This window comes from Poecile atricapillus, chromosome 3 (assembly GCF_030490865.1).
Source record: "Poecile atricapillus isolate bPoeAtr1 chromosome 3, bPoeAtr1.hap1, whole genome shotgun sequence".
NCBI lineage: Eukaryota > Metazoa > Chordata > Aves > Passeriformes > Paridae > Poecile > Poecile atricapillus.
The window spans coordinates 65766684-65786073 of NC_081251.1; the positions used below are offsets into that span (position 1 = coordinate 65766684).

A 19390-nucleotide genomic window follows, 5' to 3' on the forward strand; every position below is an offset into this window, starting at 1 on the left:
AGATGTACAGATTCTCTGTCTTTTGAGGCTGCTCTAATTGTGTTGGAATTGTACGAAAATCTGAATTATATTTTTATAGCATGGGGTAGTTTTTAATCTGCAGTACATGATTCTCCATTTTTTATGTTTGAGGTCTTTATTAGCAGGGGAGGAAAGTATTTCTATCTGCTCTCTAAAAGTGTTGCTCACTACTGCTAAACATGGTCTCTTTAAAAACACCCATATAATCCTAGAAAGTTAGTTGTAAATTTGTACATATTTAGTGGCAGGATTGTTTTTCAGCTTTAATTCAAATATATGGCAGCAGTGGGTCAGTAATAGGATTTCATTCTTGGCTTAAAGCTCAACCAAGCAGAAAGCATGAGAAATTAAAACTCTAGGATGAAGGAAATATTCTTCAATGAATGTTGTTAACTTCAAAGTTCAACTTGTCTATTCCTATCGAAGACATCAGTACTTAGACTTAGAGATCTGGGTCACTTTGTGTTTCATCCTTTGGGGCTGTTCTTTTTCTTTGAAGGTCACCTTTATTACCAGCCTGTTCTTGCTGCTGTCATTCCTGTTCTTCCACCTTTGGCCTTAACCCCCTGCTAGGGAAGAAAATCCCTGCAGAGGGGAGAGGGTTTTGAAGTTAGAACTCATAACTGCTTTTGCTTTATGTTTTTCTCACAGTTCCTTGGTGTGCTCTAATTTTTTAGCTGGTGCTTATTAACTTTTCCGGACAATATCTATCAAACTACTTGTTATCCCTAGCATGTTACTGTTTTTTCTCAAGACCGGGTGAAGCATTCCAGCTGCAGGTGAGAAGCAAGAACGAAGACTACTTGCTCTCCTAGTCATTTGCTAGTAGCCAAAACTTGGGCAAGCACAAAGTCAGGAATGATTCTTAGATTCTTATTTTGGATAAAGCAATTATTAACAAGTGATGTAAAACCTAAGCTCCTAAAGTAGGGGTTGCAAAACTATGTTTGTGCAAATTGTCTCTAAAAAATTCAGTTGGTTATCCTAAAACTTGTGAACCTGGCAGAACTGGGGTTGCATGAGATTTCCTCACAGTCTTTGAGAGAAAACAGCTTTTACTTGTATCTGTCTCATCTGATGTGCTAGTGAACCAAGGCTACGTGCTTTGAATTGCCATCATGAATGGTACTGAACACCCACTGCTGCTTTTCTAAAAGGAATATTTTAACTAGTTCTGAAATCCACAATTCCAAACATAGTTATTCCTTCATACTGCTGAGCAGTACTTTTGCCACAGCATGCCAAGGAAGAAAGAAAGCTGAAGTAGATGGGAGGATGCAGAAGACACAAGTTTGGGCCTGTCTGGAGAAACGTGGAAATACCAAATACTGAGTGTTTTGGCCTTGTCTGTCTTGAAATTAAATATCACTTTACCCCTAAAATCCTATAATACAGCTAGTGCTTGATATGGAAATAAAATTGAACTTTCTACTTACTCAGCAGAAGCATTCTAGCTGTTAGAGGTTGCTCTACAGTGTGCTGGTGTGAGACAGCTTTTTTCTTCTGTCCTGATTTTGTGAGGAGTGGTGCAGAATAACAGCCTCAAATGGATAAAATTTTGTTTGTCATGCTTTATTAATGTTGCTAATCAGAGCTTTTAAAATTGCTGACTATAATAGTTTCTCATCTGAGTTTCAATCACTAGGAGACAGTACTGTTATGCAGAATTGTAAGGTGATTTTTTTTCTAGGAAATTGTTTGAAGTTGCTGATAACTTAAAATGTTTGGATTATATTGTTATTACATGAAAAAATCCCCTTACGGACATAAACTTTAATGTTTGCATCAGTTGGAAGTCTTTTGGAAGATGGAAAATTTGGACCATATTCTGCCAGTCTTTTTTTTAGGTTTTTTAAGTTTGTTGAGCTTGCGTTGACTGTTATGATGGCAGTGTATTATTCTGTATGTTTGAGTGATAGTATGAAAAGTCTTGTCTTCTGGCAGAGGGAACCAGGTGTCTGACTTTGCATCCCTTAGCACTTAACTCATAAGAATTTATGGCAGTGTTTCTGCTTACTGTGAAAGAGGAGTAAAAATACCCCAAGTACTCAGTGCTTCTGCTCCATATGTGGTTTTTGTTGGTGGGGAAAAGCCCAGTTGTCAGACATGGAAATAATACTTCTACTGTTTGGGGCAGCGTAAGTTGATAATGGTAACATCTCAAAGGAAAATCTAGGTTTTCAATTAATAATTGAGTTTTAACTGCATGCCTTTTTCAAAAGATATGTCAAATGCATAACCAGTTCAGGACATCTCTGAGTAGCTATAAATACACTAAAAATAGTGAGATAAATAATGATAAAACAAGCTGTACAGACATGTAGTTTCTTATAAGAGATATCTTTGAGATTTCCTTTTAGTAGTTTCATTATGATGTATATATGGGGGTATATTCTGACACTTGTCTTCTTTTCAGAGCTCTCGATAGGCAGAATTTCTTGGAGACAGAGATGAAGACAGTACAGGCCTCACACAAGGATCTGGAGAGCTTCCTCAAGTGGCTTCAAGAGGCAGAGACAACAGTAAATGTTCTGGCAGATGCATCCGAGCGTGAGAACACTGCTCAGGACAATGTCTGCATAAGGGAACTTAGAAAGCAAATGCAGGTAAGAAAGTAAATAATATTGCTGTTATTCAGGTTTTCTCTCAATGGCAAATGTTAAAAAGAAAAGCTATCTACTTGCTTGGGGAAAGCTGCAGCCTATTGAAAGGTGTTTCCTAAAACAGTGTTTTGAAGTCAGGTGTATGAAGGAAGCAGATTTGTCTTCCTAAGGTTTGAAGTACATATTTTTGTGTATGTCTTTGGCACTGAGGGCTCTTAAATGTCCTTGGAGGGTGACTGCATTCAGGAAGTGTACGCTTCATTAAACCAAGTCATGTTGCGTGATTGTCCAACCAAACAATTTAATCTACTTCTCTCCAAGTAAAGCCCTCCTGGGCTGCACTCTCTCCTATTTCTGTCTGCCACCTTCCTCCTGCTTTTTTGGCAATCCAAGAAGTTGTCGTGCTTGGATTACCTCTTCTCCCTCTCCTACTGCCCAGCAGCTCCCCAGCTGGCCTTGCTTCTTGTTCATGCCCCAGACTGGAAACCTTAGAAATGACTGAGGAGTTTAACTGACACCACTTACTAAATCCTGCACTCTGTGTTTGGATTAATGTCATCTGTGATCTCTAAGTGGGTTTGAGAAGTTTATACTGAAAAAAAGATGTTTCTTTTAATAGTGCTCTTAATCTGAGCATATCTATGCTGAACTGAAATGAAACAAGACTGTTAAAAGGGTCTGATAGCAAGCTGTTCTTGTTAATCATAGTGAAGAGCACAATATTTCGTGGAAGCTTGAATCTGCTGAAGATGAAATGTCACTCACCAATGGTCAAATGATTCTAGTCAGTCAGGTAACTCATCTGTAGAGGTGTGTTTTTTTTGTGAAATGCTGAGACTAGTCTGTAGTGGTGACACTTAGAGCTTAATGTTATGCTTTCTATTGGCATCACTCCCAACTAGTGTAATGTAGTGGAGGTGGAAGAGCTAAAACAGGGCACAGGCAGCTAACAACAGAAGGCAGTGCTGTGTGTAAATAGACTTATTTCTGTGTTACCTTGCCTTATGTGTAGTCAATCACACCAAGATACAGCTGTTATTTCACAGTTTGCTGGCTCTGTGTGGCTGTGAAACACTATGAGTACGGAAGGTTGTTTGCCATTCTTTGTTGTTCTGCAATCTGATTAAAATTGCCTGAATTTGCTGTGTGAGGGGAAGAGTGTTGGGCAAGACTGCCTGCTGTGAGAGAAGGAGAAGGTCAATAACTAACGCATGTTGTCCTGGCTTGTAACAACTGAAAAGGCAGGTGGAGGTGCTGGGACATGACCTTTCCTGGTTCAGCATCCTGGTACCTGATACTGTCCATCTCTTTCTAAGACTGTGTGTTTCTACACACCGTGCACATGATGCATCTTCACTTAACTCACCCATGACCTTATGTAATATTGTCAGCCTTTTCTTGCTACCCTAGGAAGTGAAGTAGAGCTTGTCAAAGACTGTCATAGCATAATGACTTCCAGAATGGACTTTGTCCCCCACCATCTTAGTCTTATTTTAAATGTAAATGAAAACATTCATATCATGACACTGGCAAACACTTCAAAATCACTGTTTGTTTTCAAATATTTGTTGCACTTCTGAAAACAAAAAGAAGCTCTAACATCTTGCTGTACCTCAAAAGATCAAGCCTACTCCCTTGTAAATTCTTAGGCTTATTATTTGATTAAACAAAGATCATTTCCTGTTCCCCTGTTATGTGGCGTAAAGTAACGATGTTGTTCTCTTGGCACTTCGCTGAATATGTAAAAAAGTATTGGTTTTTAAGGTTGGTGGTTAATTGGTTTTCAGAAGAATGCAGGGATTATAACCTTCTCTGCTCTGTGTGAACATGCCTCTGCCCCCAAGGGCATTAAGTAAAACTTTACTATGAGTTTAAGTCATGATAAATTCTAGGTGAAATGAGCTGAACCTAGACAAAACATGATGAATTTGTTGTGGTTGCTATTGTTACATGTCATGCATTTTCAAAATAGGATCATCTGTTAAACTGGCATCTGTGCATGCATGGGAGGACTATCCTCCATTACATTTTGGGCCTAACTTGTTTGGCTGCAGCTCAAGTCACTCTACAGTGGAATCAATGATCTCAGCCCTGAAGTGTTGTTTTGCCTTTCATTGTGATACCTGAAGCCAGCAAAAGTACTATGCAAATAATGCAGACTTAGTGTGGTAGCAGTCTCTTTTCAAAAAGGAGAAATCCACAGTTACATAATCAGTTCAATTAATTCTCTCAATATCTAAATGTTGTAGAAGACTTTTCATTCAGGTTAGTGCCAAAATGCTACAGACTGTTGGAAAAGGTTTAGCAGTGACTTGGAAGAGATTAAAACCTAGTTTGAAAAAAGATTCAGAAAATAATCTAGGAAATAGTAAGAAGTAGTGCAATGTATGTAAAGTCCTGTGCCTACAGATGTGAAGGTGTTCAAAAAAAGCTACTGTAAGTAGTGGCCAGCAGTTTGTCTCACTGCTTGATTCAGATTTGTTGATTGACAGCTCTGGGAAGATAAAAAGCAAAACTGAATTAAGAAGGTGAGGACTGTGTGGCCTCTCTTGCACAGAAGAGGTTTGAGCTTTTGCACAGTCATTTCTAAAAGCTTCCATGGTTTCAGATTTCTGCTGCTTCGTAGGTTTCTTTAAAAGATATTTGGTAAGAGCATGTCAGCTGATCATGGTAGGCTCAATCTGGAAGGTTAAAGAAGCAGACTTTTGGTGGGAATGGATGTAAACCAGGAGCAAGGACATGCAGAGGAACAGTTCAAATAAGTGGTGAAGATGAGAAAAGATGTGTTTGGCAAGGTGAATAGAGATGGTAAGATTTCTATATACAGAGTGGAATCTGTGTATCTGTTTGCTCAAAATGATGTTATTGTTGTGGACAAATCAAGAAGAAAGCAGAGTACAGGGACATGAGGTTTATGTGAGGAGTGGTAGAAACATTAAGTCCTAAAAATAAAGATGAAAAGCTTGTCTTCACAGGATTGGATGGAAGAGTTTTTAAATGTCCTGCATGAAGAACCTGAACCTTACACTCATCTCCTTCATAGGAAAGTGCCTTAGGAGAGGCAGAGCAGCATATAATGCATGACATCTAAACTGTGCATTATTTTGGATCATACGAACTCGTCAGGATAGCTGTTGCCTGCTTATTGTGCTGATTGATGTGCTTGAAAAGTGTACCTTTTCTAATGGAAGTATGCACTTAAAATCTTATGATCAGTGCTCCACCTACTGTGTTCAGGTCTCCCTGAACCTTTGCTACAGCAGCCCCTCTGATACAGGTTTAAGTAGATTCATCAAAACACCTTTGGCAGCAATGAGTAGCTGGCTCTGGTTAGCTGCAGTTTTGCCACATCTAGGGGTATGTTGGCTGTATTGCATTGGGAGTGCTTTGCTGGTAGCAAAACACTTCCATGCTCTTGAACATCCTACTATCATCCTTTGATGGCTTAAATAATTCTGTTTTGTCATGGGAAATACATCAAAATAAAGTTAGCTCTTTGGATTCAAGGATAACTTAGAGAAGGGTTGATGCAACTGTATGCTTTTACTTTGTCAAAACCCTATATTTTTCTTGTCTAAAGTCATTCTGGAAAATATTTAATTGGAAATGGTTTGTGAAAAACATTCCTGCTTTCTGGTGCAAGCGAGAATCCTTTGAGATTGCTTTGACTAAATTAGCTTTAAGAGAGTTTTTATAGAAAGAGGTTTACCCCCCACAGTTTTCCCTTTTGTGTTGGGTAATCTAGTTTTGAGAAACGCCTATGTGATTTATTAGCCTTTATCGTATGGCTGATATAATGAGGGCAGGTATCCCTGTGCTCCTCTCTCAAGATTTATAACACAATCTGTTATTCACTCAGTCTACAGCTCTGCCAGAGCTGCGTTCAGTCTGAGAACGAGAGCATCCTTTCCCAGAGTGAGGGAGCAAGCACTCAGTCTGCTGATAGAAAGCAGCTACTAGGGAAGAACAACTGTTGTGATACACTGGAGCTGTCTTCCTGAAGGAATTCTTTTTTTGTTCCTGCAGCTTTCAGGCTTAAATTAATAACCTTTTTCTGGCTATTTAGTGCACTCCTGAACAGTGGCAGACGATCGGCTGCTCAACTTCATTTGCCCTCTGCAAAAGCAGAGCTGAGCAGTACTGATTAGAAGAATCTGTGAAGGCTGTTATTTTTTTGCATTTGTTTTGCGGGGTTATTTTGGGAGAAGGAACTTATGCTATATCAATCTTCTTTGCCTTTGAAACGTATAAAGCCTGTAGCTTGCAAAAGCAGTCCTGGAAGAGAGCATGCTCAGAATGCTGGCAAATCATTGTCCAGTGACCGGGAGGAAATGATAGTTGCTCTTCATTTATAATGCAAATTCTGAGGTATCTTCAGAAGTGTGGCAAACTTAAAATGATGGCTGTGGTGAGAACCTCTCTTCAGAAAGTTGTGGTGTTGTTGCATCGTTTACAGAGGATGGCAGTTTCTTCTCCCCGTTACCAGAAGCTTTGTAAGGTAGGAAACATAGCCCTAAATGTCGAATGTGTGTATTGCTAACTGTTGTCTTTGAGATAAAAAGAAAATAAAGTGGGCATGGGATGAGTGTCGAAATCATCTAGGCTATCCAGTGTTTTTAAGCCTGTAATGCTCTTGATGTGGGTTTTGTGAAAGAATGCAGTACAAAAAAAAATATCAAAACAAAACAATCCTGTGCTTGTCAGAGTGATACATTTTTTTAGTAAAGTGTTCTCTTGCCTACCATTTAGGTGTCTGGAAGGAAACTTATGTTCAGTGTTTTTTGTTTTTTGTTTAATTTTTTTTTTTTTTATTTTGTGAAATATTACCAGTTTTTTTTTCCAGGGAGTTAGTTACTACTTGGCAGATGTGATTCTTTAACTCCTGTGGACCCATTATGTAGAATAACTGTTTTTCCATGCCCAGTGTTATTTTTCTTTTGAGCTTTGTGAAACTTTTAATTAGGAATGGGTTCGGCAGACTTAATACGCAGTCATTAATTTCTGCCTTCACCGACCGAGCTCTTACAGTTAAAAAAATCAGGAAAAGTTGGAGGAAAAGCATGCTGACATAGCTTACCACTTATTGCTATTTTTGATGGTACCTGTTTTGGTGGCTGCTTGTTTCTATTTCCAAAGACGGTGTTTACATTTTGGTTTTTTTCACAGGCTCAGTAGTTCTCAACCTTAATACTACAGTGGTGATCTAGGATACCTAGTAAAATTCACTTTTAAAAGTAGTTTGATCACTTACCAGATTAAAATAAGTAAATAAAATTAATAAACTTCTAACTGATCTGTAAGGTCTGAGAGTTAATACTGTAGTATTGATGCCTGTGTGAGGTGGTCATACTGTGTTAATGTTATTGAACTTTTAATATAAGAATTCTGTCTTGAAACTTTGCAAAATTATAAAATTTGTTAAGTCTTCAGCTGTATATACACTGACATTACATTACATTACATAAATTCTATTTGGCTGCCTTTGAAATTGTTATACTCTTCTTGCTGCTTATGATACTTCAAAAGTCTCTGTGTTTTTTGATGAAAATATGTCTGTGTTTTGCATACAAGGTGTGTGAGAACCAAAGTCTTGTTCTGATAATAAAGCAAAGCCACCTTAACTGATCCTACCTGCTTCAATCTGAAATGTGCTTTCTGTTGTGAGGAATTTAAAAATTGCATCAAGTGAGAGAGATCCCATCTTTAGAGTAGGGTTTGAAAGTAAGGAAAAGTATCATGCAGGATGCTGTTCGTAACAGCGAAGCTTGTAGATGAAGTTCTGGCATACGGGGAAGAACATTTTCATTCGACTGTTTCAGCGTGCTTCAGTTTACCAAGCTGTACTAATAGGTGCATCTTCATTATGAAGAATGAGAGACAGTAGTTGGTGTACGTACAAGCTGTTTTAACAAACATTCCTCAGTTGTTCTTTTCTGTAAGTTGCCATTAAACACCCTGTTTGATTTTGTGAATAAAGCAGGTTTTTTTAAATAGAGATATCGGTTATAATTGCCTGTTTAGTCACATTTTTTTGGTATAAACTTGTTTGTAAAATGTTTGTCAAGCCACTATTTAGTGACTCTTACAGTAATAATTATTTGCTAATTAGCCTGAGAGCCCAGTAAATGGTTGCATACTTAATTTGTTGAGTTTAAATCTACCCAAGGGGTAGTGAAAAAAAATATTCTAAAAGGTTGTTATTAAAATACATTTTCTGATTGAGAACCCATGCAGTAATAGCCTTGGGAATTACACATTGCCTGAAATTACACAGTGTATGTTTTTTTGTTTGTTAAAAAGTCATGTGGCTTAGTTTTTCAGATGTCTGTGCTTAGTTTACTGAAGGTAGAATTGTTGGTGTTCTTGTAGAGTTAAATCAGACACTAATTGAGGAGGGGGAAAAAAATGGTTTACGATCCCAGTCACTTCCAGCAGGTGTCAATGTAAGGCAATGATAGATGGAAGTCTGGTGATGGAAATGTTAATGCTTAGATGAGAAAATGTATGGAAATTACTAAAAGCAACCATGACAGCATGTCAGGAAGGATTTCATGTAGTGCCCTGTATACTCCTGTCTTTGGAATGTCAGACGTTTGTATGTGTCAGGTGCACTCTGTGGATACACTGGTATAGTTCAGATCTGCAGAAGAGAAGCTATTTACTCTAGTGTATGAATTATTCCATTGTATCCAGGGTAGATGCTTCATGAACTAAATCTAAATGTTTCATGTAAAGTGTCGTCTGAAGCATAACAGAGAGCCAATAAAATATTTAAGACAAATTCTTGAAGTTTAGTGTTCGTTTTAAACCGCGCTGTTTATGAAAGAAGACTATTAACTGTACTGGGAAAAGTCATGATTGTTCCTTTTAATAGCCTCATATAATAGTAGCAATCAGCATTCATAGTCCACATTTTGTGAGTTTCTTTATAACAAAACCAAAAATAAATGCTTTGTTGACATACTACAGCATGGCTGAAAACCATGAAATCCCAAATTTAGGGTATTTCTTCTGCTGCTCTTGCTGCTTTTTCTTTCACAAATTTCTTCATACCAAGATGAGTTTTGCCCAATAACTCCTCACTTGCTGCTATTTGATTTTTTACCTTGAAATTAGTGGCATACCAGGGCAAAATGTCCTCACTTGGTATTGTATTGTCAGTATGTCATAAGTTTTACTTTATTGTTGTTTGCTGCTTTGTTTCAAAACTCGTGTAAGATTTTGATGCTGGTAATGAACAATCAGAAAACTGTTATACAGGCTGTCATCTGCTCTGTGTTCTTGCTAATATGATCGTTCCTTAAAGAAAGACTTCCATTACTTATATCAAATTAGCTCAGACTAGAATGAATTTTGACAGAAAAAATAACATTAAGGTACAAATTGATAGATCTTTTCTGAGAGACCAGAGCTGCAATGTTACTTCTAAAAATAAAGAAGAGAATTGTGAAACTTTCTTCAGCTTCCCTGATGCAAGGTAAAGAATAGTGCATCTCTGTCAGACAACTAAATGATTACCTTGAAATATATATCCTGCTTGTGGAATTTGACTGTGGTATTGTTGAAACACACTGCTAGCATTCAGAGACTGGAGCATCCATCCACTGGAAAACAGGCTGAGGAACAGACCTAGTTACTGAGAGGGTTTTTTCTCATTTTTATCTCTCACTTTTTTTATAAATTCTTGAGAAGAATCTGCTTTAAAAATAAATATTCAACTCCCTTGGTATAAAATACATCTCAAACATGATCCACTATGAGTCTTCATGTGGTAACTCATGGTAACTTCAGGTGAGTTCCTGACTTCCTCAGCTATGCAGCACATCAGAAACACGTCTTCAGACATTATGTATTTTTAAGAATACATAACTTAAAATGCAGTCCTCATTTTATGCTGTTTTTTTAATGGCTAGTGTTAAATTTATAAAACTGGAGGAAGTTAGAAGCCCAGCAAATTTTGGGGTCAGCCAAAACCTTTTTTTGCTGTGATTCTGGTGATGCATTCCAAAAGACATTTACATCATGTTGAATTTTGAGAAAAGGAGCAGCAGCAAAGGCTCTGTTCCTATGAAATTTTGAAAAAAAATATGAAGGTCATGGGGGCAGGACAAAAAAAAAAGCCTGGAAGATTGTGTTGAGAAATGTGCATGTTAATCCTGACTGCAATTAATTCAACAAAGATATAAGTTTTTTTAATGTTTACATGACTTCGAGTTGATTTAGAAAATATATCATTGGCACTTGACATATTCAGGTATAAAATATAGATAACCAAGTGTGGATGAGGAGGAGCATCAATGTAGTATATTCATTGGACAGTAGAAGTGAGAACAAAAGCTAATTTTGGAAACATGTTCTGAAGTAGGCTACAGTATTAAGCAGGTTGTTGATTGGAAAATGAAGCAGTGTCGTCAAAAGCATTGCTAAATTATGCAGACAGTTTCTTTTTTTAGATGAGAAAGTTAAGTCCAGACTGCTTGATATATGGTTCTGGTTGTATAAGGGACATTCTAGTTAGATTTATATCTACAAAAAAGCCTTATTGAATGGAGGAGGCCAGGTTTAAAGGGAGCCTTGGATAGTAATTACTATTATTTACTAAGATACAGTGAGGCTAGAAGTGAACTGGCAGAAACAAGATGGCTACTTTGAAAAAGGAGAGATAGTAAATAGTATCTAAAGATATTCCTCTCAGGAGTTTAGGATTTACCATTTTAGAAAACAACTGAGCAGTGTAACTGGTAACCACCCCACCTCAGAACACCCACAGCTTGTTTGCATCAGGAGTGAGTGTAGAAGAAGTGGTTTCCAGTGTGATTTCTTGAGAGTATGTACAGGCATGGGGTGAAACATGACTTGGGTTCTTGAAAAGCAGATCAGGGTTAACATACTGCTAATCAAGGGCAACAAGGTACCTTGATGGTGTCTAGTAACAGAATATAAGCCTTCTTTGAAGGAACATGAATAGGCTAGGAATGTGTGTCAGTCAATGGTCATTTAAAATGAATTTCTTTGTGGGTTTGGATTAAAAGTTGTAAAGCTGAAAACTTGTGGAGAATACTTGAAATGATAAGCATCTTGAAGTCTTGGGAGGTGACAGTTGATTTGCTTCTGGCCTTTATTATAGAATGATCGCAGCAGCTAGAGAAACAATGGAATGCTGAAGGGAGAAAATTTTTAATAGCTTTAAAAAAAGAGGTGAATGAAGACTGGAGACTACTATACAGTGAGTCAAAAGATGTGAAAACTAGAAATATGGACAAGAAATTAAATTCCAGTTGGAAATATAATAACTATAATGGAATTCAGCTCTCTGTGTCAAATTGCACCTTTGTATATACTGTCAGTGATGGACAAGCACAATTAGGGGCTTTGGTGTGTAAGCAAGATGTTCTTAACTGTTAGCATGTTATTTACTGACTGATTTCCTTTGGACACTTGGAGGGATCTGGTAAAAAAAAATAATCAGTGGGATACTTGAGGGATATTTTCTTGTTTTGATCAGAGTCAGGTCAGAGGGATATGAGAGCCTCAGAACTCCCACAGACATCCTAGGATAATATAACATGGTTCATGAAGAAAGTTGTGGATTCTGGTTGTGATTTGAGTTGGAGTGTAGAAGAATGTGCAGAATTTCAAAGAGAAACTTGTAGAAACTTATAGATAGTTACTGGGAAGACCTTTTGATAGTAAGACTTAGGAACTTAGTAAGTGTCTTTCCCCAAGGACTCCTCTGTCCTCAGTCCTTAAAGGAAACATTTCCCAGTGCGTTCGTTGACTTACTTCAGTAAGGCAGTTCCAAGCATAAAAGACAAGATGATGATTGTGAAGAGCCATCATGCATTTTGAGAAGGATGCCCAAGCTGATTGCTTTCTGTGAGAAAGTTGTCTCTTTGTCTTTGGATGTAGGGAAAGCATTATTGTTCCATGATCATGATTTTAGAAGGACTTTGGATGCAGTCTCTCAAAGCTAAATTAGAGATATGGACAATACAGATGACCCAAAAGGTGGGAAGACAACTGTCTGGACCATTTGTGTTCCTCATGGGTTGGAACAAATGGTTCAAATTGGTACAGTTTAGCATTGTTATGAATCCGGAGTGGGACGAAGTGCACTCTCAGCAGGTTTGTGAATGATACTAGACTGTGGAGGAACAGTTCTGTTCCCATTCCTTGGGGCCTCAAGAGGGGAGGGATGGGCTGACAGGAACCCCATGAATTTTTTAAAAAAGCCTTCAAAAACCCAAAGCCAATTCTTGCACCTGAGAAGGAGAAATCATATACATTGGTACAAGTGTGCGAAGGATCGTAGCCAGGCAGGAAGAAGTGTTTATGTTTTTCTACTTAGCACTCATGAGGTCATGTCTGGAGTACCAGGGCTGGTTTCAGACCCCCAGTTTGACAGACAGTGAGACACTGGGGACAGCACAGTGCTTGGAGAGCACAACGTAGGAGTGGAGCAGCAGGGGAGCTGACTTCATTTAATTTAGAAGAGAGAAGAAGGCTCCGGGAATTTCCAGCTGCTGTCACTGCATACCTGGTGAGTTGTTACTATAAAAGATGGAACCAGGCTCTTCTTGAAGGGGCTGTGTGGAAGAAAAAGAGGCAATAAGCTGCTGCAAGAGAGTTGGGTGTAAGGGCAACAATTCTGCACAGGAGGTGTAACTGCACACTGGAGTAGGTTGCCCAAAAAAGGACTTACATTTGCCTTTCTGGTGGTATTAACACTTGTAGTGGATAAGACCCTTAGCAGCAGACCCAGCTTTGAAATTGTTTCTTGGAATTGGCAGGAGGTTTGACCTCCAGAGGTCTTCCAACTTGTGATTTTCTATGATTCTCTGTGCTAGTGCCCTCTTAGCTTTTAAGTGAAGACTAAAATAGTCAAAATGATAGTGCAGCAGTTTTCAACTGTGAGTTGCTCACTTCCTATGAAAAGGAGCTTTATGATTTTACTCCATGTGAAAAAATTCTTACTTCTCTGCTGAATTTTGATCTAAATTTGGGCCTGCTATGAGTCTGCTGAACAGCCACAGCATGTACTCATTTGCAAATCCTTTTGCTGTAGTATAACCTCAGTGGTGGTAATGCAGTACAGTCAGGCACTTGGTGCATCTCTGAATTATGTGCCTATGATTAGAAGGCCTTTTAATATAGCATAAAACTTTGTCATCTAACCTTCCCCCCACTTCTGCATTTTCAGATAATGTTTTCAGAACTAAAGTAGAAGACAGAAAGCTTTTGCACGTCTTGAGTGATGGGGCTGACCTAAATGAAACCACTTTGTTTTGCCATTTGTCTAATTAGGATCAGTGCCAAATAAAACTGTGTAATAAATGGGTACATTATTGTAACCCCTTGTGCTCTCTAGTCCTCTATGTATTCGGCGGCTTCTCTAGAAATAGAATTGCTTCTTTAAGGTGAAATAACAAGGAAACAGAAGATGGGAGAGTACATAAAGCTTCGGAATTTCAGTATTCTTAAGTACTGCACCAGTCATTCCTATTTGCAAACAAAATGCAGCTTAACAAAAGATAGGTTCTAGAATATAGCGCTTTTTTAGTAGCATCTTGTGGATGGGAGGAAAGGAGAGAGGAGATGAGAGAAATATTTCAGCACATGCTTTTAGAATTCTCCTATATTTATTTAAAGGCAACTCTGATTTTTAAGCTGAAAATATTTTGCTTTACAACCAAAATGAATCTAAAATATGAGATGGTTCTATTGAAGCATGAATGTAGCATTAATGGGAAACCTGACTTCCATGAACTACACATGTTTACAGAAGCTGGATCAATATTTTATATGAGACCCTCTTGCCCATAGTGTTTTGCCACAATGCTTTTTGATTGCTGCTATTTTTCAGGAAGCAGTTTTTCCCTCCTCTTTCCCTTAGGGCTTAATTACCCATCCCAAATTCATGAAGTCGTGAAGCAGTAGTTGCCTAGAACAGCACAGTGCTTCACCAGTTTGTGTCTAGAGAAGTGACAGTTTTTTCTTGTTGTCTTCAGACAGATCATTTGAGCTTATTTTTTAAAAAAACTGTGCTCAGTAAGTAGCTGGGAAAATAATGCTGTTTGAAGATGTCCAGTCACTGTTAGGCATCAGGCGCTCTGGAAGAGTTCTGGCCTCCTTTTGCCTTCCCCTCTGTTTTTAATCAAGACAAACTGTCAGAGACATCGTCATGTTCCAAAGTTGCCCTGAGAGTTTTCTATTTCGTATCCACTGCTTGCAGGCCGGTGTTGCATTCTGGCTGCTCTGTGATGTATGATGTGATCATGCTGGGCACTTTTGATACACTTTGGTGCAAAGGATTTTACTTCAAAGCAAAAGCCACTTGCTCAGCCCTGCATAGTTGGGTAATTGAATGTGGTTGGAAGAGGTCAGTGTTGTTTTTGATAATTGATACCCTATGTTGCGCTACAGAAAGCAATTCTTTATCATATCATAATCACAGAGTAATTATATTTACTGGTGGTTTGTGGTATATGGTAAATATAGTAGGTGTGCTGCAAGTGGAGTAACAAAGTAAAATGCTGCTCAACTCAAATTGTGCCAGGGGAGGTTTAGATTGAATATTAGGAAAAAAAAAATTACTGAAAGGGTGGTCAGGCCTTGGAATAAGCTGCCCAGAGAAGTGGTGAAATTAGAATTCCTGGAAGTGTTGAAAAAAATGTGTAGATGGGTTAGTGCTGGACTTGGCAGTGCGGGGTGAATGGTTGGAATTGAAGATATTAGAGGTCTTTTCCAATCTTAACAATTCTATGAATCTGTAAGTGTGCCTCAGTTGCTTATGAGCCCTGTATTTATGAGCACAGTGTTGTGCTAATAGAGAAAGTGCTGGTTTCTCTGCATTGGTGTTCCAGATTTCTGACCTGGAGAAAGAATCCTTTCTGGGGAGAGGTGGAGACTTCGGTTTTCAATGCTTTCTCAACCTTGGCATTTCAGCTGAGACTGCTGATCAATTAGTGCTAATTGTGCTGGGTTTTGGGATACGGTCCTAGAACAGTCATCTGAGGTCGTCGCTTTCTGTCACCTGCTGTCTTTGGACTCAGTTTGTGAACTATGATTTTTGCTTTCCTATTTTTGCTGTCTTTTAAGAGGGGATGCATTATTAACCCTGAAATAATCACTCACCCTTCACATTCGATTTTGGATGTTCCATATAAAATACTGGAAGTCACTTGGTTATTATTCTCTCTTGTTTTTTGCTGCCAAGAGGAGTATTCTTTTGCTGCAAGTTCCAACACAGCAAGCTATTTAAAACAAATGTCTTTCTCCTCTTTCTGTTACTGAAATTAAACTTCAAATTTCAGAGGTTAAGTGAAAGTTACTTAGTATTTGGGATTCTTGGGCACCTCTGAGAAGAATGGAAACATAATAAAAGTCACAGATTACACAAAATCTCCTTTCCCCATGTTTTTCTTCATCATTTCCTCTTTTGGAAGAGGGGGGAAATGGGTCCAGAAAGAAAAGAAAGGAGCCTGTTAATGATGTTTCACTTCTTTGCTATGTGTTTGCATCAGGAGTTAAAAGCAGTCCCTCACCTATTTTGGTTAATTAGCTATATATCAATTTGTAGGCCATTATTTTTCACTTCTCATAGCCCATGACTATAATGATAAATTAACTCTGAATTTTTTCCATAGTTCTCAATAAGAAGAATACAATGTTAAATTATTCAGCTGTTATCTGTAAGCAGATTATTTAGCCCAATTGTGGAAGACTTTCATCCCTTATAACATTGTTCTCTCTATATTAGGGGTACTTCTAAATGAAAATAAGGGAGATAATTAAGAAGGTTCAGTTGAAGAATTTGGATCTGGACATGACTTTCCATGAGCATTGTCTCTAAGTGAGCTGATGTGATAAGGCACTTACATGGGATTAGTTACAATTATTTGGATTTAGGAAACAAGTGGATTCTAGAATTTTTGCACTGGGCTAGAATTTTGATTAGTGCTTATTTTGTCTAAACGACCTTTTTACCAGATGTCTGAGTTTGTCTTACTATTACCTGAAATCTTGGAATTTATCATTGCATCTCAGACTCCATGGGATGAGGAAAAGAGTTTTGTTTTAGTTGAAAACAAGAGTGTCTCCTCTCCTTTCTTCAGTGGCATAGGTGTGGTAATGATCTCCACAAGGAGAAACTGTCACTCTGCCTGCAGAACCTGAATACACATTTTGCAAATTTTTGATTGTGACTGAAATGGGGGATGGAGGTGAGGGATGTTCTTTCAAAAAGCACTGAAAATAAGGGTTGCCTTTTAATTATGGTGTCAACTGTTGTTTAAATTGGAAAAGAGTGCAAAACAACCCCAAACTTTTGTCATTGTGGAGAAATCTTTGGAAGTTTTGATCAAGTTTTAAGGACTACAGCAGGCTTTATCCATTGGAAAAACCTCTTGTTTAATCTGTCACTCATTAGGAGTCTAAAGTATAGCCTAGCTTTCTGCACTTCAGGAGTGCTTTTTGTTGTCTAAAACAGCCTCATAGATTGACAGTACTAGATAGAAGTTTCTCTCTATGGATTAAAGTCCATTCAAGGAAGGAGAAGTGTCAGAGGGAATAGCATTGCTAGAACTTGCAACATGGTTTTATTTTGACATTGCTAGTAAGTGACTACAAGAGGAGGGTGGCTCCTATTCCCTGCTTGGGTAAAATGTCAACCAGCTGAGATTACAATCTCACCTGTTCCTGTGGCACAGAAGGTGATACTTATTTGGGAGCACAAGTAGTTGTTGGTGCACATGCTGATGATCAGATGGGTGTTTCAGTGGAATGATCCTGTGTGGCTGAAGAACAACTAATTTTTTCCATGCATTTATAATGAAGCTTTGGTTTTAGGTTAACAGGTAATCTTCATGCAAGAAGATACATGAAAGAACAGTTGTGTGGAGTAACAAGTAAAGAATAGAAAATACGAAAAACAAAGGAGAGCTAGCTAATGTGTATGAGAATGGCCCGAATTGGAAAGGACCTTGAAGAACATCTAGTTTCACCCTCACTTGCCATGGGCAAGTGGACACAAGTCCACTAGACCAGGCTGCTTACCCTCCAGCATTGACCATTTTCAGGGACAGGGCATTTGCAACTTCTCTGGGCAGCCTGTTCCAGTGCCTCACCACCCTCATAGTGAAAGTTTTTTTCTTAACAACTAATCTTACAGTCTCGTCTTTCACTTTAAAACCATTTCCCCTTGTTCTATCGCTATCTGCCCATGTAAAATATTACTTTCCCTCTTTTTTATAATCCTTCTTTGATTACTGCAATGAGCTCTCCCTGGAGTCTTCTCCAGACTGAACAACCTTGGTTTCTTAGTTTGTCTTCAAAGAGAGGTGGTCCAGCCCCCTGATTGTCTTTGTGTCCCTCTTCCTCTGGACCTGCTCTAGCAAGTTTGTGTGCTGAGGGCTCCAGACCTGGATTCAGAACTCAAGGTAGAGTTTCTTGAGGGCAGAGAAGAAAGGGGGGATCCTCCCTTGACCCACTGGCCACACGTCTTTTGTGACAGCCGAGGATGTTATTGGCCTTTGGGCCTGATAGCTCACATTGCCAGGTCCCGTCTAGCTTTTCATCCACTGGGTCCTCCAAGCTACACCGGGCTGGTCTCAGTAAACTCTTCTCCCAGTCTGTACTCATGTCTGGGATTGCCCTGATCCAGGTGCAGCACCTTGCATTTAGAATTTTTGATCTCTGTAAGGTTCTTGTGGTCCCACATCTCAAGTTTGTCCAGGTCCTGCTGGATATTGAATTTAGGAATAAACTAAGGGTATGCTTTGGTCTAAGACTGTATGATTCACTGGGGTAAAGATATGTTCATCTTTAAAACTCAGTCAAAATTTGAGGAGACAATGACGATTTTGTTAGTGGGCAAACAGAAACTTTAATATTACTGAGGTCCTGTACATTGTTGAGAAGGTGTATGTTCCCTGGAGGATCGTGTTGGTTGTGTTGAAATGTAATGAGCATGATTCTAGAAAAAGAGAGGGATTATAGGCTGAGTGAAAAAAATTAGCATCTGTAAGGGAGAAGAAATTAAGCTATCTAATGGTGTTACTTTTGCATATTTTATTAACCTGGCTGTCAGCATGCCCACTTGTAAGTTTCTTGTGCCAGGTGAGTGCTGCTAGAAGTTGCTAGTCTATGTATAAACAACCTATACCATCTTTGAATCAAGGTCAAAGAAACCGTATATGCATAGAACATACCTTTTTTTTTTTTTTCTTCTAGGAAATCAAAGGAAATTAAACTACCTGGTAGTTGTTTTGATAGTCACTAAATGGCAGATGCAATAAATTCTAAAATAGAAATGAGAAGCTGTAAGAAAGCTCTACACTATATCTTTTCTAGGCTTTAGTCCAATTGCATAGGACATGTTGAAAGGGAACTGTGATTTAGATCATCTTAGAAAGCCCAGGGCATAAAGCTAAGTATAATAATTTGTCTTGTTTAGCATTGTTTAATTTGATTATGAAATACGCTTAGGTTTTATGACTGTTTTGGTATTGTCCCAGCATCTTCGCAAGAGACAAGTCTTTGGCAGTGGCATTTGTGTAGTGACTTAGGGAAAAATAAAATGAGATTAAAGACACTTTAGAAAGAGAAACAGCTGGCTTAGAGTTTATAATGATGGTATGAATTTCGTGGTCTTGTTGTTTCACCTAATGGTGATTTACTGGGATGGTTTTTGAAGTCAGAGTCAACACACTGAAACGGAGAGCTGGCAGTAGGTCATTACTGCACTTGGAGTCTTGTGGCTTCAGTTT

At 38.4% G+C, this 19390-nt stretch overlaps 1 protein-coding gene across 1 annotated transcript in view; it reads left to right on the forward strand.

Moving 5' to 3' along the window:
- The window catches only part of UTRN (utrophin), a 307480-nt gene that overhangs the window by 124441 nt on the left and 163649 nt on the right, over positions 1 to 19390 (forward strand). The window contains exon 51 of the mRNA XM_058833987.1: positions 2438 to 2627. Within this exon, the coding sequence (XP_058689970.1) occupies positions 2438 to 2627 (190 nt within the window). The remainder of the gene's footprint in view (positions 1 to 2437; positions 2628 to 19390) is intronic.